This window comes from Corythoichthys intestinalis, chromosome 8, assembly GCF_030265065.1.
Source record: "Corythoichthys intestinalis isolate RoL2023-P3 chromosome 8, ASM3026506v1, whole genome shotgun sequence".
NCBI lineage: Eukaryota > Metazoa > Chordata > Actinopteri > Syngnathiformes > Syngnathidae > Corythoichthys > Corythoichthys intestinalis.
This window is the reverse complement of record NC_080402.1, coordinates 27,259,319-27,286,821: the sequence shown is the minus strand read 5'-3', so window position 1 is coordinate 27,286,821 and position 27,503 is coordinate 27,259,319. Positions and strand designations below refer to the sequence as shown.

General features: G+C 39.3%; 1 protein-coding gene across 27 annotated transcripts in view; it reads right to left on the bottom strand.

The window, feature by feature from the left end:
• Positions 1–27,503, bottom strand: part of LOC130920019 (receptor-type tyrosine-protein phosphatase delta-like) — a 401,349-nt gene that overhangs the window by 96,260 nt on the left and 277,586 nt on the right. For 15 of the 27 annotated variants that reach the window (XM_057842767.1, XM_057842771.1, XM_057842776.1 and 12 more), the window contains 2 exons: positions 4,347–4,535; positions 3,272–3,280 (listed from right to left, as the gene is read on the bottom strand). In XM_057842767.1, the coding sequence (XP_057698750.1) occupies positions 3,272–3,280; positions 4,347–4,535 (198 nt within the window). The remainder of the gene's footprint in view (positions 1–3,271; positions 3,281–4,346; positions 4,536–27,503) is intronic. The other 12 variants (XM_057842772.1, XM_057842792.1, XM_057842787.1 and 9 more) reach the window with 1 other exon arrangement.

Below are 27,503 nucleotides of genomic sequence, written 5' to 3'. Positions count from 1 at the left end.
TAACCCCATGAGGGTTGTCAGGGTGCTGGAGCTAACTATGGACAGTAGGCGGGGTACACCCTGAATTGGCTACCAGCCAATCACAGGGCACAAGGAGACAAACAATAATACGTGCGCATACTGATACCTAGGGACAATTTGAAGGAGTCAATATGTCAAAGATTCAACTTACTCTAACAAAAAAAAAAAAATCTGATTGTGATATTGCTGTAACAGAACCCAGAGGAGCACATTTCACATTTACTACCAAGCAGAGGTGGGTAGAGTAGCCAAAAATATTACTCAATTCAGAATAGCGTTACTTCAAAATAATACTACTCAAGTATAGTCGTCCAAAAATGTACTCAAGTACAAGTAAAAAAAGTATTTGGTGAAAAGAATACTTAGGTAATGAGTAATATTGTGAGTAACTGCTTATATTTTGTTGGATTTTTTTTCTTCTTTTTTTAAACAATGGTATTTTTTTTTTTTGAGCACAAAGTTTTCTATATGGACTCTTGTTACAATGATACTGTACAATAACCCATTACATAACCACATTAAGCCAAAGACATACAATATATATATATATATATATATATATATATATATATATATATATACACATACAGTATACTGTATATCATTGGATTCCGACGAGAGAGAGAAAAAAAAAAAACATAAATGAAGCATTATTCGTCCAAAGAGCATGACTGCTTTCATGACATGAAAATAGTTCCGAGTTTGAATAGTGAAGAGTTCCTCCATAATTACTATTTTGAAATGATCATATCTCTGGTTTTCCGTGGTCGATCGGTGCCAGATAAAAACTGGGAGAGAGGTTAAAATCCGCGCTTTCGAGTGAGGGCAGCCCTCTATTTCAAATGCTACATTTTTTACGGTGCTTTAAAGACACCGCATGATTGAACGGGCTGGCGTGAAGATAGAACGGCAAGCTTGCGTCTGGTTGGTATTATAGAGTCATGTGATTATTGTTGCTACGTCTCATTGGTGAAATCGGTAGAGCTACTTGTTACTACTACAGCTGCTACAGCTACTTAGCATCGCTGGCAAAAAAAAAAAAAAAAAAAATCTAATATGTGGAATAAAGAGGAAAAACCTGACGACACTCTAGCTCAAAGTAGCGCAGTAAGAGTAGCCTTTTTTTCTTCGCAAATCTACTCAAGGAAAAAGTAGTTTATTAAAACTACTCTTAGAAGTACATTTTTCTCAAAAATATACTCAAGTAAATGTAATGGAGTACATGTAATGCATTACTACCCACTAAGGATGCAACAATACTCGGTTTTATATTGAACCGTTCGATACGCCCTCTTCGATTCAATACGCAAAAACATTCGATCCAAATGAAAAGCTCCCAAAATGTATTTTCCGAACTTTTTTTTTGTGTGCTCCCGCTACATTGTCAGGCGCGCAGGCCAAGCTGTCCACTTTGCCTTGAAAAAAAGAAAGAAAGCTCCTCCCGCTTGTAGCCCCCTTCACCTCCTCTCCCAAACTGGGCGGGAGCTGCTTTTGTTTATGGAACACGAGCATCATTGCTAGCGAGGAAAGTCAAAATCTTAAGGAGGCGGCTTCAACATCGTACAAATTGGCAAATTAATAGCTCTGTACTTCAAACTTGTCCTGTTTATGAAAGTCGATTGTCATATGCTGGTGTTGTGCGGTAATGAGCAGGCGTGACTTCTGTGGCGTTTGTTAACTGTCTTTGTGCTCCGACAACACTCGCGCACACACTAGATATCATCAAATATCAACCTAGATGTGCTACGTTAGATCCCATGCCATTGGCTGCATGAGCCCAGAGTGATAATGGGACACGTAGTCAATACACTACATTGTTGAATTAAAAACCGCCATGAATGAATGGAAGCTAAGCAGGCCAAATCAATCCATACCAGTGACTATAGATAATGCTGCAAATAATGTTAATTCAGTACATGTCACAGATAGACTTGGACCACAAATAGGATATTTTGCTCATGTGGTAAACCTAGCTGCTAAGAGAGCTGTAGTAATCAACAGTGCGCTCCGCCTCACTTTACAAACAGTAAAGATTGTTCTCACCACTTTTATATAAAATTTCTTCAGATCAGTAAGAAGTAAGCAAATAAATATTATGCACTAAAATGGATGTTTATATAATGGCATTGTTATTTTTGCTTGTTAGCAAAATAAAAAAGCATTAGAAAAAAATAACACTTGTATTTTTTGTTTCAGAGCATTAAATGTATTGAATCGAATCGAAAATCGTGTCCCTCGTATCGAAAATTGTACCGAATCATGACTTAACTGTATATTGCATCCCTACTACCCACCTCTGCTACCAAGTGGAAATAAACATACAGTACCAATTTGGCCTACAGTTAGTTGCAAAATACAATAAACGACGAACCAGATTTTGTTTTACTTATATGTGTCACAGCTATTTACTGTAAATATGGCACAACTATCTTTCTTTAGTTTTTCAAACAGGCCTTTAAAAAGCAATTGCAGATATAAAACAAAATGAGTAAAAGAAGTATCCCAGTCTGAAACATTTTGTTCTACAAGCTAATCAAAAAGGCTGTAGGGAGTATTTTTGAATTTTTTTTTTTTTTTTTTTTTACTTTTAACGGCTGAATATGTCTTGCACTGGTATCGAAAGCCAGTCGTAACAAGGTTAGCTACACACAGGCTACACTGTACAGTTACTGTCTAGAAGTCTGAAATCGAGTAGCCATTGATTTCCTTACAGTGGCTCCGTTCAAGGCCTACCTAACAGACATCTAGAGTTGATGACTTATTGACTTGTAACTCTATATGGTGGAGCGAGGGAAAAGTAAGTAGGTGAGTGAATAACAGAGTGAGTGAAGGAAAGTATAATTAAATAAGTGAAGGAGTGGAAAAGAGTAAATTGGCAAGTGTAAAGGAGAGTATTCACTAAACAACTCCCTGGGTGTGAAAAAAGGTTGCAGGTGCACAGGTGAAGGTGAGGCCAACTAAATGTATGTTTATGGTGACAAAATGAATGCACATTGATGTGTGTCTATATACTGTACAGTATGTGGTGTAGACTGTCACATTTTAATCCAAGACATAGAAGCCTAGCGTTTATATACTGTATCTGTATGCTTGTGTGTCCAGTATAACTGTTAGTACAGTGCATGCCATGCGTTTTAATAACGCCTTGATGTTGTAAAGGTGAGCAGCAGTAGGAACAGCAGCAACATTAGTGAAAGGTATAAAGAAGAGTGGACAGTGAGGGTGTGGACCTCGGAACAAAAGCACTTACCAAAGGACTCTGTGGTTAAAAAGATACAAAGAGAAAAGAAACAGCATAGAGATGGCATTACAATCGGTCCATTGATTTCACAGTTTGACAAACACTGGAACTCCCATTCCCATAAAAAGTCAAAGGTATATTTATCTATGACATTATTGACATTATTTTATACTTATATCTAAAATGAAATGTGAATCTGTATCTTTTACTCAAGTCATAGCTTTGCAATTATTTAAAAATGTTATTTTAACTTTGAAAACTTTGAAAAATAAAGGGTGTAAATGGACTTTGAGCAGGGACTTTGGGTTGAGCCAGCTAGTTGAACAAGCAGGTATACAAGCATAAAGGTTTTTGTTTCAATCCACAAAGAAGCAAAGAGTTGGGGGACCAATCACAAGAGAAGGTTTTTATGTCCAGTTGATCCATGGAAGTCAGTAGCAGGAAGAAACTGAAAAGACTCATTGGGTGTTTGCACACTACTGTGGCTATTTAAAAAAAATAAAAATAAAAATAAAAAAAAGAAATATTTTTTTCCTTATCGTAAATGATCAAAAATGATTTCGCTCAGATTTTCTAAGAAAAAAGAACAAAGAAATGATTTTATTGATCTTATTAGTCACAGCAGTGAGATTACTTGGGAGAGGCAATTCCCTCAGAACATGCCACCATTACTTATAGGTAGGTTTATAATTTGAGTTTGTCAAAAGAATAAATTTGACTGACAAACTTGATATCTCTTTAGTCAAATTAACCATGTGGTAATGGTGATTTGAATAGGAAGGCCTCAGAGTGTTTTGGAGCAAAGCGCAGAAAGTTGGGAGAGTTCACTTTAAAATCCAAGAAGAATTTCCAGGGATTGGCAACCATCCAAGGCAACTCATAGCAGCAGCAGCAGCAACAGCAGAGAGGGACAGCAGGAAAACACGACCCAAAAAAACCACAGCAGGAAGAGTGTGGAACAGCAAAGTTCACAAAAGGCCAACGGAAATATAAAACGCATTGGGGAATGTTGAAGCCCTTAAAGAGGAACGTAAAGTGGGATTCAAGGGAGTGGCAAGAGATACAAGACAAAGTAAACTGTTACCTGAGCGCAGCTGCTTGATTCGTCCATTATTATTGGATGTGTTGACTGGCAAGAAATCTTTGAACCAAGTAATTTCTGGGTCAGGGTTTCCGCTAGCCGCACAGAGCATGGTGGCGGTCCGAGAGCGCTCTACCACTTTCAGCTGGGGACCCATATCTATGGTGGGGAACCCCGAAGGCAGTTGGTCCTCTGCAAAGATTAGAGACGTGTCAGAACAGAGGTGCACATTTTGTTGCTTTTACCTGTTTATATAAACCCGCAGGGTATCCACATGCAGTAGGATTAAAAAGCATGGCATCACATGCAGGATAAACCAGGATAAAATATGGATGGAGATATTATGGCTTCATCCTTAGGGAAATTTCACACAGAGGCTTGTGTGGGGATTTTCCTGACGTCATGACATCACATTGTTATCTTTGCCCTTAAATTTACTTCAGCTCAATGAGATATTCCCTTAATTACCTACGAGTTTATCCATGCACTTTGATTCACTCAAATGGACAGATGTGTGTCATTGGGAGAGATGAGAGGGTGTGGATGAAAATGTTTGGTGTTTTTTTTTTTTTTTTTAAAGGAAAAATATAGTGGTCATAGTATTTAGACAAAAATACAATAATTTCAAAATTGTTGCAAATAACTTCAAAGCAAGATGCACATACAGAAATGTTTCACACACTTCCAAAATACCCGTTTCTCCTATGTACAGACACTGATCATGTTCTAAATGATATTGATAAACCGTTATCGACATGATTTTACAAGGTGGTAAACAGATGCTGTAAATATCAATCTATGACAATCGTATAAAACTGCATTTTTAAACAAAATCCCTGGATAGGTCATGTGGTTCTGGGGGATTTGGCACCCATATTCCAACCAAGCCCGTTGACGGGGGTGGGGGGTGGGGTCAACAGGGTATGTTGTCCTGGGCCTCAGGACCATAGGGGCCCCTGAATGACCCTTAATTTATTTGACTTTACATTCACATATTTCTTTTTTATTTAAATCATTGTCTGATTAAATATTATGTTCTACTCGATATATACCTAAAAACTTTAACATATATTAATATTTCAAATATATTTTTTTTTCCTTTTTCTGCACAGCGCCTCCCACCCCCTCTGTCTTAGCAGAGAATAGTTTGACTTCGCTCTGGCGCACTCAAGGCTAGACTACGTATGTGTCCTGAAGAGGGAAATTAAAATCTGTCTTTGTTATTAACTCTAAACATGGCGAGTTGTCATAAATCGGGTGCGCAGAAAAGAAAAGAAAAAAAAGGAAAAGAGATGAAGACCATAGAGCAGGGGTCGGCAACCTTTTTGGTGTGGAGTGCCACTTTCAAATTTTCTTGTCAATCAGTGTGCCACCCCAAGATTAATGACGCGCATCCGAATTTTTATATTCAGCAGAGCTGTAATTTTACTCCAAATAAAAAAAAACATGGACATACATTTAATTTGTATAACTACCATTCGTCTTCATCAATTAACTAAAAACTAATGCATATTGTCGAAAATATCAAAACTTGAAATAAGTGCAACAGTAATAACAGCTGTACAGCTGCACCATTTTATGCAAACATATCACACACACACACACACACACACACCCCAGCACGCAAAGGGGAACAGGTGTGATTCTCAGTGCAGGTCTCTCACAGTACAGAGAGCCTTCAAAGTCAGAACAGCCGACTCTTACATTTTGTCTTGTTCACTAGCAACTTAAACAGTGAATTATATGCACAATTTTAGATTTTATATTACAAATATAAAAGATACCTACTTTATTGTTTTCCTTGGCCCTGCTTTCTATGAATTTTCATGTTTTGTCTCGTAGTGGCGTTTGACACTTGTTGTGCGACACACAACTCTCTCGAGGCATAATGCACAAAAACAGCTACCAGAAGTAACCAGGCAACCAGTTGTTACCGGTATCCCCAAGGGGCCGCTGTCCCCTACAATATGATCGGCTTGCTAGTTAAGCGTAGAAGAAGAATTGGGCGTCTGGGCGAGAAAAAGAGAGGGAGCGAAGGAAGGTGTTGTGAGAGAGCGGAGAGCGCCGTGAAAAGGAGAGAAGAGGCTGTGTCCCCCGCTGGTTTTTGTTTTGTTTAATAAAAGTCTCCAGTAAAACGCCATCCAACGCGTCACAGTGTTTTTATACACATTGCCACCTCTCCGAAGTAAGCACCGGACGAATCGACGGCAACGAGCCACGTTAATCGCCGGTCCACTCCATACTACAGTGCAAGAATCGCTTCACCCGCTGCCCTGACCTGACGGCTGGCAATCGGGGTCCAACCGGAGTGTTGCGATGCGCCGGGACAGGGGTGTACAGCCCCGTATCTTAAGCGACCGGCCTCCGCGCCGGGGCGAGGGTGTGACATCGGGATCTCAATTCAAAGTTAAAGCCACAGGGCTCCCGGCGCGGACGCCGGCGATTCGCCGGCTGTCTACTCGCTTACTGGCCCGCCGGCCTCCACGCTGGGGCTTGGAGTAACAGTACTAAAAAGTGCAGATTGGTAACACTGTGTACTTCCACCAGCTCTCTGACTGGTTGGCTTCGTGACACGTTAGTAGCGGGTGCTGAATTGAGCGCGCAGAATTGAGCGCGCAGAGGAAAAAAAAAAAACGAGCGCAGGAATCGAGAAATTGAAGAGCTGGAAGTGTGCTAAAAATCCATAATTGTTCGCAAATAACGCTATAGGCAGAGGGGTCGGGAGGGACGCTCCTGTAAAGTCCTAAATAACAGGGCGTGCAACTAAAAATGTCTTAATTTCAGGTTAAAAAAAAAAAAAAAAAATTTTTTTAAATTATTTTGCCATGCGCTTGCGTGTCACTGGTTAACCCTTCGCGTGCCAGTGCTGACACGCGTGTCATAGGTTGCTGACCCCTGCCATAGAGGTGAATGAGAAAAAAAAGTTTTAAAAGGGGGACAAGAGGCCAGAAAATTAGGGCTATAGTTGGCTGTTGGACGGTGATGTCGGTAAGTGAACAACAGCCGCTAACACTAAGCGTTTACATTCGCGATCACCGTGACTAAAGCCCGATTCGAGTCTGTCACTGGCCGCTTGTAGCCTATTGAGCTGCGGTATGACAAGACTTGCTGCTCGCATTGAGCTGATGAGAGAGAAGGTGATGGGAGGTCAGGGATATATGTTAGTCTGTGGGGAGCAGGTGCGCGAGGCTGAACAGACTCGGGTCAGGCGGCTGGGTTTATCTTGGGTTTACAACCCATTGTGTATTATAGCAAAGGCATAGCACTCTCAGTTGTATTGTATTGTGGCCTACATAGGATAATAGATGGAAATTGTTTGTTTATATTGTGTGACAACACATTACTGTCTGTTAAATTTAACTGTCTATCTCTAATTAAATAATTTGAAAATTTACACTGCCATTGCTTGCAAAGCGTTAAAAGTACTGCGTATGTTGTCGTGACAAGCCCGTGGCAGGGGTGGGGTGGGGGGCCCCTATAATGGTCTGTTGTCCCTGGGCCAGTGCAAGTCTGTTGACAGCCCTGCCATCTTCACTCGTGGATGTTTCCCTTTAGATTTGTTTTTTATTATAGGACCTTTCCGACTTCTTACCAGTATTGTTAATAACGGCGTTAAAGTATAACGCTGTTATTTGTTTCAGCAGTGAGTAATCTAATTCATTACTTTTGTCATCTTTGCAATGCCGTTACTTTCACTGAGGATATGAAAGGTCGCGTTGCCGCGTTACCACATACAGCTCACAACTGCCTGGGAGAGAAGAGCAGTGTGGGAAGAGAAAGGGGGTCGTGACACTGTTTCAAACGTGATGATGATTGGCTTGGAGCATTAGCATAGCATTCGTGTTAGCATTTAGCGTGGTGAGCGTCATTGTAAACTTTCGGGCAACCACTTTTTTTTTTTTTAAATATACAGTTCGTGGTGTCCAGGTGAGGACAATTAATTTCACCAAATTGGCGTTGTCCTTGTAGATGCTACAATATAATGAGATATATATATATATTTTTTATTTATTTATTTATTTTTAAATTAATATATATATATTTTTTAATCAAAACAACTAGAGCAAAAACAAAAGAGGCAGGAGATTCAGAGGCTCATCTGCATATACTTAAAATATATCTACATATTTTAGGGGTGTGACGATACATACAAGTTGGCGGGTCCTGTACAACAGGGAAAACAAAAGGCCTTTTTTCTCACAGCATTTAAAAGTTAAAGTTTGTATGCCATTACTCTCTTATTGAGGTGAAATAAAAAAAAAAAACTAAAAATAAAAAGTGTGACCTATGTTTTTAAAAAATAAAAAATCAGTTCAATTCAATCAGTTAATATAAACATCTTTGATGTGAAAGCTGTTCCAGAATGTATAATTTACTAACGTGTAGAACATGAAAAGTAACGTTAGTTACTTTGCTGAGTAACTAATTACTTTTACAGTGAGGTAAATGAGTTACTAACTCTATTAATTTTTGGGAGACATAATTTGTAACTGTAACTAATTACATTTTTAAAGTACGATTAACAACACTGCTTCTTACACAATTAACACAGGACAACCGTTGACTCGTCACTTACTGGTGATGAATGAACGAACAAACCTTTCCTCAACTGTAAATAAAGTATACCTGTGGATTAGAGCTAAGATTTCTCTTTAAGCAAACATCTATTTTGTTCTGTAACTTTGTTTTCTAACAAATAGAATAATCTAATCTAATTGATTCGATAAAAGAATTCGGTAGTCCTGGGGATCGTTACACTGAGTCCTTTTATCGAATCTGTTCTATAACTTTGTTTTCTAACTCTCTTTTGTTCAAGTCGTCTTTCAAAAACGAGAATTCAAATGAATGCAAAAAACCACGAGAGAACATTATTCACTTGTTTATGATATTGTACAACACCATGTAATTTGTCAAACAATACAGCCAGTTTTCAAAAATAAGGGCAAGTCAAATAAAACTAATACTGAATCCAGCACTATGGAAAATGGGTCAAACCATAAAAAAGGACTACTGAGACACATTTCGGGTTCATGTTGACACGCAAGTATTTTTACTGTCACACTAATTTGAACATGATCCAAACAAATCATAATGTGTTCTATGCACATTAAATGTAGATGGACTGTCATATTCTGTATTGTATATCTTTTGATAGCTTACTGTCAGTCATCAATGACAAATACAGACAAGGAAACAGACTTTGTGGTCTTGCATGTGTTGATTGTAAAAGTAGTTCAACTTTTGGCAAACCCAGTGCCCGTTAAAAAAAGAAAAAAGAAGAGAACATAATCCCTTGTGATCTTCTCCAACCACATCAAGCCTCATTAACGGGAAATTCTATCACTGAACCTAACCAAGGAGATGCTAATTCTGGTACTAACCCATCGAACTGCAGCCAGCGGGTTGTGAGACAGTAGCTTTGAAAGGGTATATGTGTGTGGCCTTTTAACAGCTCCGGTTTCAATCAATCACAACACCGACAAATGGAAACATGGACATTAAAAACCAAAGCTAACAAGATGAGGTGTTTGTGTGATAGCCAGCACGTGTGGTTGGGTGGATAGAGAACATCTATACCCCCTGAAAAAAAGTGAAATTCAATAGCGAAACAAAGGAAAGAAAATAGAGACAAAAACAGAAAGTCAGAAAGAACAGACAGACATGAAGCAAGATGGAGCACAGGGGAGGGAACGCGGCATAACAATCGTGATTCTCTGCGCTTTCATTATGCAAACACTTACTTCAAAGAAAGCCCATCATCGGCAGCAATAATGCATTCTATTTCATCTACCTGGAGTGGGACAATGCTCAATAGTGAGGATGCATGGTTACATAAGCTCCTCCCTGTCACAACCATGTGTTTGTGCAGATAGCTAGAGGGGTTTAAACACTTGTTTGAAAAAAACGATTCATTCATTTGAATATCAACAGGTGTAACATAATAAAGTGATTTTTAAAGAGACTTTTAGACCTCCGTTTAAACATAGATATAAATATTTTGTTTTGATTATGTTCTATTCATAACACACTTGCCATGCTTCATAATAGTTGCATAGCAAGAGAAAAGGTCTGTCCTTACAGTGTACATTTAGCATGTGAACTATAATGCACGGTTAATTATTGGCTCATCTTGATGAAGGAACAAATCTGATGAGGACTGATGATCTACAGAGAGGGCTCATTTCTCATTTCATTTCATTCGTTTAATTTCAGGCCATGATTTTCCTTGTCAAGACACCAAATATATACAGCTCATATAATCATATCACAAAAAAGAGCAGCAAAACTAAGTAACATTGCAACTAGGAGTGTAACGGTACACAAAAATCTCAGTTCGGTACGTACCTCCGTTTTGAGGTCATGGTTCGGTTCATTTTCGGTACAGTAAGAAAACAAAATGCAAAATATAAATGTGCTAGTTGTTTATTACACACCTTTGTGCTTTCAACAATAGGAACAGTAGCCTATACAAAGCTAGAATTCTGCTCAAAAAGTAGCGGGTATTTAAAGATAATCCAACAACAATTTGCCTTTTAGACCCCGCGTATTGGTCAGCTTTTTTTCTGATAGAGAGGAGAAAAAAGAAGTCCTGTGCTAAAGAGAAAAGCAATCCCAATGACAAAGATTTTAACATGTATTTTACAAATGAAATGCCTCAATAAATCATTTTTTTTTCTTATCAACAGTTTTCAAAAGCTTTATTAGTGGATTTTTTCAAGTTAAAGCGCCACACAGAAATTAATAAATTTAATTGTGTAAGCAGGATCTGTGTATGATTCTTATTATTTGATTACAGGTGTTTTAGCTCATTTCAATTGATTTTATTTAAATGAGCATTATTTATTTTATTATGTGTTTATATTTTACAAATGTGATGTAGTATTCATTTATATTGTATATTTTATGTTGTATAACTTTAGTTCCTATGTAAATATTAGTTCCTACTTATTTTGTTGTGGTAAGAGGGTTTTGTATTGAACACGGGGCCGTGTTGGTTATTATTATAGCAGAGAAGAGAAGTCAACTGTGCCCCGATCTACCACTCAAGAGATCCGAGGGACTCAAAAAGTGGATTACGATTGCATATTAGTTTGAAAATCGACCGGACCTACCGTATTTTTACATGAGTGACTTCCGGTCTGCCCGATCCTAGCTACCGGTAGTAGTATTGACGCAGGAGGGTCGCGTCTCGTGTCAAATAATAAACTCTGCCGTTCTATTCGCGTGCGTCGTGTTGAGCCGCTTCTGGGACGCGTCTAACACCCGGCCGCACTGCGACTGGTGTGCATTGGCTGATTGACTTTAACGCCCGCGTTTCACTGCGTTCTCGCGGCGGCCACGTTGTTGCGCTGTTGACGTTTCTGGGTTATAATGTCCTACCGTGTTGGTCCTCGTTATAGTAGAGAAGATGGAGTAAATATAATCTACACATAGAAACTGTAACCCGATCGACTCACAGCCTCAAAAAGTAAGGGTTACATTACGTCAGAAACTCGTTCTGTACGCCTCCGTTCCGAACCGAGCACCCCGTACCGAAATGTTTCAATACAAAAATACATAGGCAACCAAAAAATCAGTTCAACCAGTTTTGTATATAGACATTTTTGTAAAAAGTTTTGTCCCTTGCGATGAAGTTACCACAGGTAACACCCAAACCAAAACAATTTCATACCAACATGGTAAATGAAAGTAAAACCATACCAACAATGGTAAAGGCCACACACACAGGACAAACAAATGATAAATGGCAATAATAACTATACCAACAGTGGTAACGGACAACATACCAGCAATGGTAAGAAACAACCGGCACTCATACCAAGACAATTTATTGATGTAATTAAGACCTTATATCAGTATACTGTGACCAGACCATAAGTTTGTATAAGTGTTTTGTTGCATTCCCAGATTATTCCAAAGTTTAACTCCACACACAAAAACTTTTACGAATTGTTTGAATTTTTGGTATTATGACGTCTCCATATCCTCTTAAGTATTGAGTTCTCTCTTTCAGTGTAAAAAAGTTTTGCAATTTAATTGGTAATAATTTGTCGAATGCTTTATAGAGGATTATTGAGGTATTATATTTTACAAGATTGTTAAATTTTAGCAGCTTTGAGTAAATAAACAAATTATGTGTGTGCTCCAGAAACCCGACCTTATGGATGATCCGCACGGCCCGTTTCTGTAAGGTGACAAAAGGATTTGTCATGCTCTGATAGGTGTTTCCCCAGACTTCAACACAATATGAAAAGTAAGGGAGAACCAAAGAGTAGTATAAAGTGCGGAGTGCGTTCTCGTCAAGAAATTGTTTAGCTTTATTTATAATTGAGGGACTCTTGGAAATTTTTGTTTTTAAATGTCTGATGTGGGGTTTCCATGTCAGTTTACTGTCAATTGTGACACCCAAAAATGTATTCACATCTACCTTTTCAATTTGGATACCATCAATAATTACATGCAAATCAGGATTAGTTTTAAAGCTACCCAAACATCATAGCTTTGGTTTTACTAACATTTAACGATAATCTATTTATATCCATCCATTTTTTAAATTTTAATTAGCTCCTTGTTCACGACCTTTACCAACTCATTATAAGTATTACTACTATAGAATACATTGGTGTCATCTGCGAAAAGAATAAGTTTTAGAGATTGAAATGCATCAAAAATATCATTTATATATAGATTAAACAGTTCTGGCCCCAACACAGACCCCTGAGGAACACCACAAGCAATACAGAGATTTTTGATGTATAGACCCTACTCACATGACGTCACAACCACGCCTCCGCGCCATATTTTCCGTCAACTCGTCGTGTTGACACATTACCGCTACGTAAATTCCTCCTATTATGGCGTGTTTTTCTGCTCGTTAACATTAATAATCAAAATGGTGAAGGCGTGTGTGGCGGTTGGTTGCAATAAAAGAGAAGATAGACGGCGAGACTTGAAGTTCTACCGTATTCCGAGAGACCCGGAGAGGAGAGCGAGATGGACTGCTGCAATTCGACAAGCAAACTGGGCTCCAAACGTTTACCACAGATTATGTAGTAGTCATTTTATATCTGGTAAGATGCATTTAATATATATTTAGAGGATTTTGGGTTGACAACCACAATTAGGATCATTGCGAGGCTAATCGCCGACAACATACAGTTTCAAATTCAAGATGCTTATTTCTTCCACCATCATTACAATTTGAATAATATTTAGCTGGTACCAAGTGAAAGAAGCTGGCCTCGTCTACGGATCATCAGTTAAACAGGTGTGTCCAAACCTTTTGCAAAGCGGGCCAGATTTGGTGTGGTAAAAATGCGGGGGGTTACCTTGGCTGATTTACATAGAACAATATATTTAAACAAATTTTAGCAAGCCCTTCTGTGTGTCACATTTGCTTTATTATTTTTTTAAATTCATAATTTCAACAGTCTCGTCTTTGTGGCGTTCTCTTTCGACACTCGGGCTCTTGCGTAATACTGCTGCTGTGAAAATAAACTAGCTTCAAGTTGCTATAATTTCTCGCTGCGTATCTTACCTGTAATGTTGTACATGTCAGTGTGTCTTGTTCGGTAATATCATTATCGCGTCACATCGAACTCTTTGAAAACAGCGACTGTCTCTTTGCAAATGAGGCAGACACAGTTGTTGCGTGTTTTATTGAAGAAATAGTCCAATATCCACCTATCCTTGAAGCGTCGGCCATCGCAGTCAACTTTTTTTTTTTTTTTTTATTGATTGTCGCCATTTTAGAAAATTGGAAGTAAAGGGTCACAGGTGTAATGTTGCTTAGAGTGCTGCTCTTCAAGTTTTTCAAAGTTTCGTGAGAATAGGCTGATTTTGTATGGACAAGATAGTTGTAGTATCAGGGTAGCAGATGTCAGGCAGAGAGGGCGAAGACAGCGGGTCGAAAAATATCGATTTAGGCATCAAATATGGATCTGGCGAATGGATAGACTGAAGCTTTTCCACATAACGCCTTTTACGCAACGCATCCGATGAGTTTACAGCGTCTGAAAGCACCGAGGCTTCCATGAATTGCACTATAAATTGCACGACAAATTGAAACCATTGAGAATACGGATAAACAATGACGGACAATATGGCGGCCGGATACAGCGACACGTCATTCTGTGACGTTGGTGAGTAGGGTCTATACTGTCCCATTTTGACATACTGTACCCTTTCGCTTCAATAACCTTTTAACCAATTCCCTGCAATCCCGCAAATTCCATATTTTTCCAGTTTATGGATTAGAATTTGGTGATTGATTGTATGGAATGCCTTTTTAAGATCACAATAAATAAATAAACAATTGCATATTTTTTCTGATCAAGGGCATTTGTGATTTCTTCAATTGCTTCAATCATAGCCATGGAGGTTGTTCTTCCAGTTCTAAAGCCATACAGGCATTCATTTATTAATTTATGTTTCTCAATAAATTTTTCGAACAATGTTACAATGGAATGTAAGAGGAAGGAAAACATTTTTTTTGTTTTTTAAATTTCTTAGCTTGTTTTTCATTTTTACAATGACTTGTCCCTATATCAAATGTTGTTTCAAAATCTTTATTTGATATGTCTTAAAACATTAAAGCAACACTAGGTAACCTTTCAACCTTCATAAAATATTTTCATAACATTTGTGATAATATGTCGACTGACAACTAGTTGAATGACACCTCTTTTATATCTTGAGAGGGTCTGTATCACTTTCATTGGCACTAATTAACTTTGAGGCCACACACAAAAAAACTGCAAATGTGCTGACTGCTTTATGGCATACGTCAATTCCCCATTAATTATAAAGACGGAAGTCGATACGAACGCTTTCGCGCGAACGCAGCTAAGATAGCATAGCATCAAAATGTTTTGTCTTAGGCACACGGTTGCTAACCGTCATATGTTATTGTTTAGCCACAACTGATTACCTTATTACTATTCGTTCTTTACACAGCCGCAGGAAACAGAAATGTTGTTTAATCCATCTTTTGATTCATGGATGATTTTACGACACTGTTCGGGTGTGTGCTGGTCCTCATGGGAAACGCAGTCTTTCTTAAGGCAAAACACTACCGCTTTTGTCCACCGGCGTCGCTAGTATCGACCAAACTGAAAAGTTGCAAAGTGTTCCTTTAAGTAGAAATGTTTTCCTGCGGTACTGGAATTTGCGATTGATAAGATGTCTCTTGCATGGACATTATTCATGAATGGTCATACTCAGACGCCTTTAAACCACCAAGAAAGTAAACGTTTTAACCGTAGATTACATGGTATCCCCGAGCAACAGTTATTATTTCTTTGCTTGGGGAAAAAAAGTCCTCCAAAAGGCAGAGTGAGGACATTACCACGTGCATAATGAGCTATTCGTCACCCTTCATAGGGACAAGTGTAAAGCAACACCCAAGTGTTTTAAGGGTAACACTTCTGTTCCTTGAGGTCAGAGCAGCCGCGTAACCTAACGCTCCCGTGTTGACAGAGTCTCCCACTGTTTCATTTGGATGCGCTCCCACATGAGTGTTTCCACAGAGCTTAGTCCAGATAATTTCACAGCTCATAGGCAAAGTCGGCCTCAGTCATGGGAACTTCCTTGCAAACTGCTCCATCTGCTTTATTAGAGATCCAAAATGAAATGTGCCCACATTTGCTAGTTAGATTTGTCATCTGTAAATGTGGAAAGCTGCATCTCTGGGAACAAAAGCTTTACAAGGCCCAAGTGTAATAAGTTTTCCATACTGCTTCTAACATTCTTGACAAACAGCATGTGGGGTGACACAATAAAATAAAGGCCTGATTATCATATCCCATCTCAATAAGTTTGACAGTTTGAAACTGCAATACTTTATGATGTTGAATTTGTCGTTAACTTTAGTACACCCAAAGGGTGAGAGCTTAGCTTTGGAGGAAGATAGAAGTAGCGCACAGATGTGACTTTACAGTAGAGTACAGTATTGTATTTTACTTAAGTCACGTATCGCAAAATGAAAACATTTAATGGTAACTAGGAGCGGAACCTCTTGGTACCTCACTATACGATACGATTTGCGATACTAAGCTTACGATAACGATGAGCTGATGATATGGCGATACAACGATTATCGATACGTTGGTCGGGAAATCATTCTAGCATATTCTACAAATAACTAATAAACAGAAAAACAAGCTTCTGCAGTGAACTGGAATGAGTTTATCACTAGTAGACGTCCAATCCATTTGAACCGGGAGGGTTCATCCCTCCCACTTCAAACGGATTGAACGTCTATGGCGGTCAGTGGCAGCCAATGAGGTAATTTTGGGCCATTTAAGGTCATATACCTGTTAATTTTCAGTTACTTCCTGTTGATTTTGGGGTATTATAGGGGTCTCTTCCTGTTTATTTTGAGTTACAGAACAGGACATGACCTGGGAATGACCCATAAGAATAGGCAGTGACTTAAACTCAACAGGAAATGACCTGCAAATGCCCTAAAATGAATAGCAAGTGACCTGTAAATGCCCTGAAAATCGGACAGAATGACCGTGAATGCTCTGGTTTCGAATGAACGAACGTTCCCAGTCTAAATGGATTGGGCGTCAATGCAGCCGAAAGCCTGAGTTATACTCCTGCGTTGCGGTGACGGCGAAGTGATTACGGCGTGTGAATGAGCATTCGATAGTTCTGCGGTGAGGGAACGCGTTGCTCTGTAATTCACCGCCAAGCCACTAGAGGGGTGTGACGTTATGTTTGTACGGTTTTGGGGCATGCTTGTTGACTTCCGCTAGTCTGGTTTAACGGAGAAAAAAATAAACAATGCAAGATGGAACACTTGAATGTAAATCTTCTGGTCATCAACAGTGAATAAATGTTGATCATTCAAATGTTGAGGGGCAGGCGACGCAGAAGACGGTTTCGAGGCAGTCTGGCCAACTTTTGATGCTGCACAGAGAGTTCTAGACTTGGGTCAAAACAGCTAGCTGTGGCGGCTAGCTTTAAACTGCCGTCGAGCACTGCGTCCAAGGTCTGCAAAGCCCTCCGGCCCGATTTGTTTCCCGTGTCCTACAACCAGCCAGTGGGAAGCCATAGCAGATTTCTGGCATCTATGGAACTTCCCAAACTGCGTTGGGAGCCTTGATTTTAATGTTATCATAAAAAGCACCGAGGCACTCTCAATCAGTGATGATGTATCGTGTGTGAACTGTCTGTTATTGAAAATTAAAGATCAAAACAACTCTTTTGACACCAAACCTGTGCTTTATTCTTCATATACTTGAAGTATGACACGTTAGTAAGTCACAGACTCACAGCAAACATATGTACACAATAAATGATGAAGTGCACCAACCAAAAATACGACATAAAGTGATAAAAAGTTGGCAGTTTTTGGCCAACTGGGTCACCGCTTCGTGTGGCCACTCGATTCCGAACACACACGTCTCGGTGGTTCTTCCATTTTTTTTTTTTTTTTTCAATCACCGACCTTGCAATGTGGCAATTATAATAATGTCTTGACGAGACTTGCTCTTCGATGATACTCCCGTCGGATTGGTCCATTTTTGCGTGTAGAAAAAAAATATTTTAAAATAGCGGTGATTTCCCGCTGAACCGGAAACAACAGTCTGAGTGAACCAATCACAGTCCATTTCCACCACGTCATATGCATTGACGTGACGCTAGGCTGACGCTTGGGTTTGAAAAATCAATAGGACCGCGTCAGGCTACGGCGCAGGGTCGTAAATCGGGTCTTTCTTGACAGCGCAGGTCTGATGCGGAAGTATAACTCGGCCTTTAGAGTTAACTGAGACACTATTATGGGGGAAGATTTTGGTAGCAACTTGTTGGTTAATTTTTATTTTATTTTTTTAGATATTGACACCTTTTTTAAACGATATCTCGATTCTTGGCAGGAGCATGTCGATAACCTTTTGAGATACAAAGTATCAAGATATATCACCATTTCGATATTTTGTCACACCCTAATGGTAACACAAAACTGGAACGACCACATCTCTCAAGTTATACATTTAAGTCAATGTTAAATTAGGATACAAATATCTAAATATTAGAGATGTGACTAGAAATTCGGTGCCGAAAACGTTTGGCCGAAAATAGCTAAAATTGCATTTTCGGTTTTCAGTCAAAAGGCCGAAACTTTACCACCGAAAAGTGTCAAGAACCTTAGTCCTCTGGTGATGCCGTAATCAAAACGCCCTGTCTTGCTAACACTACTGGCTCACAGCCAACATGTCTGCGGTGAGAGTATTTTGAGGTATCAAAGAAACATATCAATTACTAAATAAGGGAAAATGAATACATTTGCTTCATTGCTGTTCCACGCTTGTTCTGAAGTTGCTTTCCATTGATGTCCCGCCTCACATCGAGTAGAGTGTATTTGAGCCCGTGCGTGAGTAGGTTGGAGTTTATTTGTATTCTGTTCCCTTGATTAAAGTAATATTTAAAGGCATTTTGCCATTTGCTGTGGTTTATTACAATAAGTTTATAGCACGGCACTTCGTCTTTTTCTCACTTCTTTCCCGTGACTTCCACACCCTCTCCGTCAGTCGCCGTCTAATCCGGCTGGGAGCAACTTCACTCGGCTTCATCGCCGCTAGGACTCAGTCCACTCGTCTGGCTCTCGATCGATTACACTTGTTGCACAAGAAAACGCCGAGTCTTATTTTAAGAAGTAGGAGAAATTGTAATAGCCTTGTAAAGAGCTTTACTAGTTTTGGCGAAAACGGAATAGCTTTTGTTGTTGTTGTGAACTACAGTTCCACAAAAATGTACGCCGAGATCTCATTTAGGTTAGCAATTGGAGATGTGAGAACCATTTTTCAAGTGTCCCAAACTTGCCGTGAGTTGCAATTTCTGATGAGGTGCAAAATTTTGACAGAAGACCTGAAACATACCCTTTTAATCGTACAGTAATGAATACAAAATAAAAAAATAATAGAAAATGAATTATATAGATGTGTACTTTTCGGCCTTTCATTTTGGGTTTTGGCCAAGAATTTAGCTTTCGGCATATCGCTACTAAATATTTTCAACAGGTGGAATATTTTGTGACTAAAAACATTGGCTAGTAATCAAATAGCAGCATTATTCAACTGTTGTATATTTTGACCACAGACTTGACTAGACTGAAGTGCGTTCAGAAGACACACCTTTTGATTTCGTTGGCTTTTTTGGTTACTGGCCGAGTTGTAGATGAATGGTAAACACATACGCCTCAAAGTTAAATCGGCCATAGTGTTTTAGGAAATTGATTGATGAATGACAAATGTAACACAAATAAATATGATTTTCTTTGAAAGCTGTGCCTGCATGCCCTCGACTTGCTAAATAGGATAATCAGCTCTGAAACAAAAAAAAATCAGAAATCAAGCTTCCAGGATGGAAACCACGCAAGAAGAGTTTTAAAACCTTGACCTTAAAACTATAAACTTAACTTTCTAGGTTGTCCAGTTTTAAACTTTTCTCACACACACACAAAAAAAAAAGCTTCCAACTAAACTTATCTTCTAAATCTTTCAAAAATATTAGTAGGGCTGTCAAATTTATCGTGTTAACAGGCAGTAATTAATTTTTTAAATTAATCACATTAAAATATTTAACGCAATTAACTAATGCGCGGCACGACCCACTCACGCACTGCCGTAAACAGCCTACAATGGCGCCGTTTTACTTATATACAGAGCTTAGAAGCAGTGACAAGTGAGTGGAGTAGATACAAGCATTCATTAGGGCCGTGCTTTTAATTGGTAAAAGCTTTAACATCTCTCCCACAACAACTACAACTACTGTGGGAAGCGACGTGGGGAAGAATGACAGGAGTTGATCTTTTTCTTAACACCCTGTATTGTACCCAACGCAGAAAAGATATAGCATTTGCAGCCACCAAACACAGTCATGGTTGCACCAATTCCCATCATGCATTTGAGGAGAACAGTTAAGTAGCTACAGTAACATTTACTGAAAGCTCAACAAATACACTAGATGGCAATATTTAGTCACAATATACAAACTCAAATTTATCCTTTAAGAATTACAAGTCTCTCTATCCATGGATCGCTTTCACAGAAAGAATGTTAAAGGGTATTAAAACACTAAGGGGCTGTGAGATATTAACAGAACCGTTATGTGGCAAGATAACAAATATTAATAAAGTTAACAAAAAAATAAATCGCATTCATGAGCAATTATCGAAAATAGATCGAAGATTATGAACATTTCCGAAAGTATTCCGGAAACAGCCGAATGGGGCGGAGACGTCATAACAAGGAAACAAAAGGTCGAGGCAGGTGCCATCGTTGTTTATTGACAAGAGAGTTGCGTTCGTGTTTCATCAAAAAATCGCTAAAATGGTTCAAATCTGTCATGCAATGTGGTTTACAAATAGCCATTTGTCGCAATGCAGTACCCATGAGTTCCCGAACGCGAGAAAAAGAGCTGGACTACGCAGATAATGAGTAAAGTTTGTCAGTGCTAAGAGGGCTAATTTTGCAGACCCAGCCTCCGGCACGGTTTTGTGTGGTGCGCATTTTACACCTGAAAGCTATACGAACTATGGACAAATGAAGTCAGGTTTTGCTAAGAAATTGCTGCTGAAAGCAGATGCGGTGCCCACCTACACGCGCAGCCACCTAAATGTCCCGAGATATCAAGAAAGAGGACGATGACTGGCTCTGATGAGACCACCCCACCACCCCAGGCAAAGCAAAGGAGGGAAATGGCCAGAGTGAGTACTCTTTTATAATAAAAAACATCACGCATTGGATATAGGACTGGACACATGTATAAATTATCGCTCGTAAAATATATAGAACAAATCCTCTAATCCCATTCATATTTGTGTCGGTTGGCAGAGCGAAAACCGATGATAGCACAATAAATGATAATTATTCTATACATTACTTTATTTTGCGGTCACGGTGTATCAGCTTCACAAAAAGAAATGCAAAACAAACCATTCGGTGTTTCCCACACGATCTGTTGCCGGTGTTTCATCAGTGTGATTGCTCCCCTCAATGATCGTTTCATTAGGCTGCATTGGCTTTCGTTTGGGCTCAAATTGATAACCCAAAACACCAAAGAAAGGTTCATAACTCTCCTCGTCACCATTAGAAGAATGTTCGTTTCGTCGGATTCGTCGCTGCAACTAGAAACATAATTGTCCGCCATCATCGCCGCCATTCAGTACTAAGCACTGAGCCGGCTGTTTCCTTATAGTGACGACACGCACACAATATGCTAGATTTCCGGCATCTCGGGGGCGGGTCGTTTTAGCTTGACAATCGACCTAATTTCTATCATTTTCTTGGTGTTGCGATGTGTGTAATTACACGAAGTGGCGTGATATGAATTGAAAAGGCATGCGTTTATGGATAAATGATAGAATATTAGCATTTCCCCAGGTGTTGTCATACCCTTTAATAATGTTAATGCCATCTTGTGGATTTATTGTGATAATAAACAAATACAGTACTTATGTACAGTATGTTGAATGTACTGTATATATCCGTCTTGTCTTATCTTTCCTTTCCAACAATAATTTACAGAAAAATATGGCATATTTTAGAGATGGTTTGAATTACGATTAATTAATTTTTAAGCTGTGATTAATTCGATTAAAAAATACTAATCATTTGACAGCCCTAAAAATTTGTGCCAGAACGATTCCTCTATGTAAATTGTTTTGTCACGTCTTATCTGATGCAAATTCAATTCTTTAATTCCGCTTGCACAAGCACCGCAGACTCACCGGCCTATTGCAGTGACTCTCCCTTGAGAGCAGTGCTCATAAGGTGGCCGTGCACTGCAGTCGACAGGGATGAGAAGTCGGAAGCGTGGCTCCAACGCTTTCTTATGTTTCGCTATACGGTACAAAAATTTCACCGTAGCAGCGTATTCAGGGTCTACTGTGTTTTAATTACTAATTTGTGTCTAAAGTAAACGTTCTAGTAAATGTTCTTCCTTTCAATTAAACAAGCGTGAGTCGCTAACAATAAGTCCGCACTGTCCTGTTCCTGAAAAATTCCAACTCACAGCAGACTGGCCTGTATTCTCTAATAATTCCGCAATGAATTAATTAGCCCTGGCTGCTAGGTTCGATAGATACTGGCTTATAGACCCTACCCACGTGACGTCACAACTCCTTCCTCCTGACTGGTGCCGCCCAATTGTCCGTCAACACATCATGTCTACCTGTTACGGCTACGTACATTCCTCCTATTTACGACATGTTTTTCTGCTCTTTAACATTAATAATCAAAATGGTGAAGGCGTGTGTGGCGGTCGGTTGCAATAACAGAGAAGATAGACGGAGAGACTTGAAGTTCTACCGGATTCCGAGAGACCCGGAGAGGAGAGAGCGAGATGGGCTGCTGCAATTCGACGAGAAAACTGGGCTCCAAACGATTACCACAGATTATGTAGGAGTCATTTTATATCTGGTAAGATGCATTTAATATATATTTAGAGGGTTTTGGGCTGACAACCACAATTAAGATCATTGCTAGGCTAATCGCCGACAACATACACGTATGTATGTAGTGAGAGTGCTATCGCTAAACCATATAAACATTAAAAGCCCTAACTCCATTGACAAACGACATGAAATACATTAGACTTGACAGTGGATGTTAGCAATAACAAAAGATTTTGAATTGAAAATTTCGTAACTCACCTTTCCAAGCACAAGATAGATTCCTGCCGAATTTTCGTGGACGAGGACCTGTTTCACCCAACCAGCAACGAAGTATTTATAAGCCTCCAAGCTCTTAAAGTTTTTCAAACTTTCGTGAGAATAGGCTGATTTTGTGTGGACAAGATAGTTGTACATATCAGGCTAGCTAGCAGATGTCAGGCAAATACGGCGGAGACAGCGGGTCGAAAAACATCGATTTAGGCATCAAATATGGATCTGGCGAATGGATAAACTGAAGCTTTTCCACATAACGCCTTGTATGCAACGCATCAAGTGAGTTTACGGCATCCGAAAGCACCGGGTCTTCCATGAAATGCATTATAAATTGCTCGATCAATTGAGACCGTTGATAATACAGACACAAAATGACGGACAAGGGGGCGGAACCATACAGCGAGCACGTGATTTTGTGACGTCGGTGGGTAGGGTCTATACTACATAGCTAACAAGTTCACGATTGACAGTGGAGTACGACTTCCAGGTCGTGTCCACAAGATTAAGTGGCGACTTCACAGGCCTTAACCCTTTATTGCCGAATGTATCACATTTGATACACCTAAAATTTCATGATTTTGAGACAAATTCAGAACTTTGACATTTCTTTTTGATTTAAAAAAAAAAAAAAAAATGGATGCAGGTCAACACATGCATCTGTAGGTTCCATGAGAAAAAAAAACAGGATTTAGCATGGGTTATAGATATTAGAGCGCTTATTACACATATTCATTTTGACTTTTCTTTTTACAAATTTGAAAAAAAGGTTTAATTAGGACCTTATTTTTCAAATTTTGGGATTCTCTGATAATTGCTTCATGTTGGTTCAGGTATTTAAGGGTTAAGCCTGTAAAAATGAAAATTCAAATTCAAAGCATTTTTTTTTTTTTTTTAGGATTAAGTAATATCAACAGTTCAAATTTAATCCCGAAAGGACACACCTACTTTGTGAATAAGTACTCTACTGAAGGATCCAATAGTGAGTGATGCTCTTCACGTCATTATTATTTCGGTCTTTGCCAATCAATCATAGCCATTACTGCAGACCGGGATTTCAATTGGACTGGTTGTAATCCTCAGTAATTACGCCTGCTGACTTTAGAGTCATTCCTGTCATACACTCCGTCATTGTACAGAGGCGGGAGGTGGGAAGGGCACATTACTGACACATCTGGGCATCTACATAATGTATGTGTGTGTGCGCGCGCACTGATAGTCTAGGGGCTGTTAGCAATCCCCATGTGGCTTTGCTCACAACACCAACAACAACAAAAACCAAACAGGCTCCAAAGCAGTGAAGAAATAGACTAGTTCTAACGAAAACAATTACAGTCTTAGACCGAGCCTGAACGTGTGCACTTAGATGTGTGTACCTATGACAACGAGAGGCTACTTTGTGTTCTGGACGAAGATTGAAAAAGAGAAGTGGATATAGGCTCCCGTCAAACGAGGCAGGAAAATAAAAAATAGAGGCATAAATGACACTGCAAGAGCGCATACAGATGTGCACGCATCAGCGATCACACATACACACACGGAATGTGATGAGAATGAAGAGCACAGAAAATGCAAAGAGCCATCTGATGTGAATAATTTAGACATTTTGTGCAAGAGCATGTGGAGCGAGAGATGAGAGTGAGAAAGAGAGAAGTAAGTGGAGTTCAGATGAAAAAAAAAAAAAAATCAACATGACTGTGTATTGTTCTTAGGAAAGACCAGATAGAGATGGCAGGATAGAAACAATAGGCTGCTCATCTTTTCCCTCCACAAGCGTGGACCATAAAGGCAGCCGGTGTGATTATCCACACTTGAGCGGCTTCACTCGCTAAGACACTCTTGAGCTTCCAACTACCGGTGCATAATGTTCTCCTAATGGACTCCACTAACACTAACATCACCATCTGCATTAATGGACTGCTGCTAACACTAACAAAAGCATGTAGTGTAGCGGACGCAGCCTTTACACTTATTGACTTCTAAAGAGACCCTTCTTCTGAGCTTCCAGCTTTGTCAGCAATAATATTTGTAATTTATAATCTATGAGTACAATAATGGAAATGGACAACATCTAACCCATTACACTCTGATTTCTCAGAAAAGACCAGGAATGGAGGAATGATTTTGAATGAAATTAGGACGGGTTATGCCTGCATCTTGAATTTCTAAAATTTGAAGAAAAAATAAAGGACTCCTATTTTTTACAACAGCCCTATACTTGTCCTTGGCAACCATCATGTTAGTAATCATAATCAGAATGTATTTGAACCTCATAAACAAACAAGGGGTTCCGATTAATTGTTTGTCCAAACCTCAACCATTATGGTCATTCCCATTGATTTTACCATTACCAGCATCATTTTCAAGTTCATTAGATCTATTCTCTGATTGCTCTCAGTACTTCACGTGCATTATTGTCAATAAAGTACGTGGACACCAGTTCAGTTTACCGTATTTTTCTTTACTTTCGTCGCACCTGAGCATAAGTCGCACCAGCCAAAAAATGCACAATGAAAAGGAAAAAAAAAAAAAAAAAAAAAGTCGCACCGGAGCAGAGGTTGCGCTAGACATTTTCGTTGTCTGTCATTTTGACTGACAGGGTCATAAAAATCCGGTCATAGTCTATTTTTACCCGTCACTTAAATTTTTAAAACGATAATGATGACATATTCAATAGTATTTAGTTTTCATTCATTTTTAATTAATATTGTAACGCTTGCTTGGCGGCGAAAAATTAGACACGGAAGTCGTGGTGTTTTTCTCCCTTTTTTACTCTGCTTACCGCCAACAACTCCGCCCCCAAAGAAAAAGAGGCAACGATATAGACCCCAATCCCCAACGTCACACAATGATCTTAATTGTGGTTGTCAGCCCAAAATCTTCTAAATATATATCAAATGCATCTTACCAGATATAAAAAGACTACTACATAGTCTGTGGTGATCGTTTGGTGCCCAGATTTCTTGTCGAATTACAGCAGTCCATCTCGCTCTCATCTTCGGGTCTCTCAGAATACGGTAGAACTTCAAGTCTCTCTGTCTATCTTCTCTGTTACAGCAACCAACCGCCACACACGCCTTCACCATTTTGATTATTAATATTAACGAGCAGAAAAACACGCCGTAATAGGAGGCATGTACGTAGCGGTAATGTGTAAACATGACAGCTGACACACAATATGGCGGCTCCGGTCAGAGGGGCGGAGTTGTGACGTCATGTGATTGGGGTCTATACACAGGCGGCAATCTTGTCCATCAATTGGATGACGCGCTGGCACACCGGGTGCACCAATAAGAACCTCGCGTTGATGTGTCAATCACGGTGCCGCCGCCAGACCCCGGTGACGCTACAATATTCTGACAGAATAGCCAACGACGTCATGCATTAAGAGAGACAATAGCTAATTAATATGCTAACTCGCCACCCTGTGGTCTGGGGTGTGAATTGCAACCTGTCAAAATGACGGACGGACTTCAGTTTTTTCCGTCACCGTTTTAAAAAACCGGTCAACGACGGAAAATTTCCGGTTAACGCGACTCCTGCACCGGAGTATAAATAGCATTTTTTGGGGGAAATTTATTTGATGGAATTCAGCACCAAGAGCAGACATGTCATCTTGAAAGGCAATAAAAAAATACAATGGAGAACAACAGGCTAAATAGGTGTACGGTATGCTAACATTACATGACGCTAGAAGTTAGATCGGGCCTAAAAAATCCAGCCCGACCCGACCTTCCCGCGGGTATTAAAGCAACGCGGCCCGAGCCCTATCAATTAATTTGATTTGCTTGCCCGAAAAAAAAAAAAAGAAATTTTATTTTTTATTTGTAGGCACAAGCCCAAAAAAGACCCGAAATGTTTTATTTGTGAGGACTGGGGGGATGCGATTCGTTGTTGCCTTTTGTGTGATCACGTTTGTGACGATGCTGGTGCATATATGCATAATGATAACAAATTAAAGCCTGTTTTTTGTAACGAATTCTCCCAGTTAAACAAGACTGTAAGATGGATATTCAATAAACATTAATATCTTTTAAATTTGCGTGTCTGTTTGAACAGGCGAATAGTGGATTTGACATTTTAATCTCCTCGAGTTGGTAGAAAAAAAAACGCAAGTTTTCTCAATGTTTAAATAGTCTACATATTTTTATGATTATTATAAATGCATTTAAACAATGAAATAACGCTGGAACAGTTTGTTAAATATATTTCTCAAATGAGACCAAAGCGCCACATTCGTTTACATTCAGCGAAGCTGACACAGGTTTCCGTATTGCATTTTCAACAATCAATTTGAATCATTCCATATACCACTCCTACCGCTGTTGTTTGATTTTCAATTCCCTTGTCTTTAGTTTGTTTTTCACTCCTATGGCTGCTACATATCGAAAAGGAAATACCAGGATGCTCGCGGAGGGGATGATTGAAAAGAGAGCGGGGCCACTGCGTTCACGTGCGCAGGCATGTACAGCTCCTTCTCTGTTTTA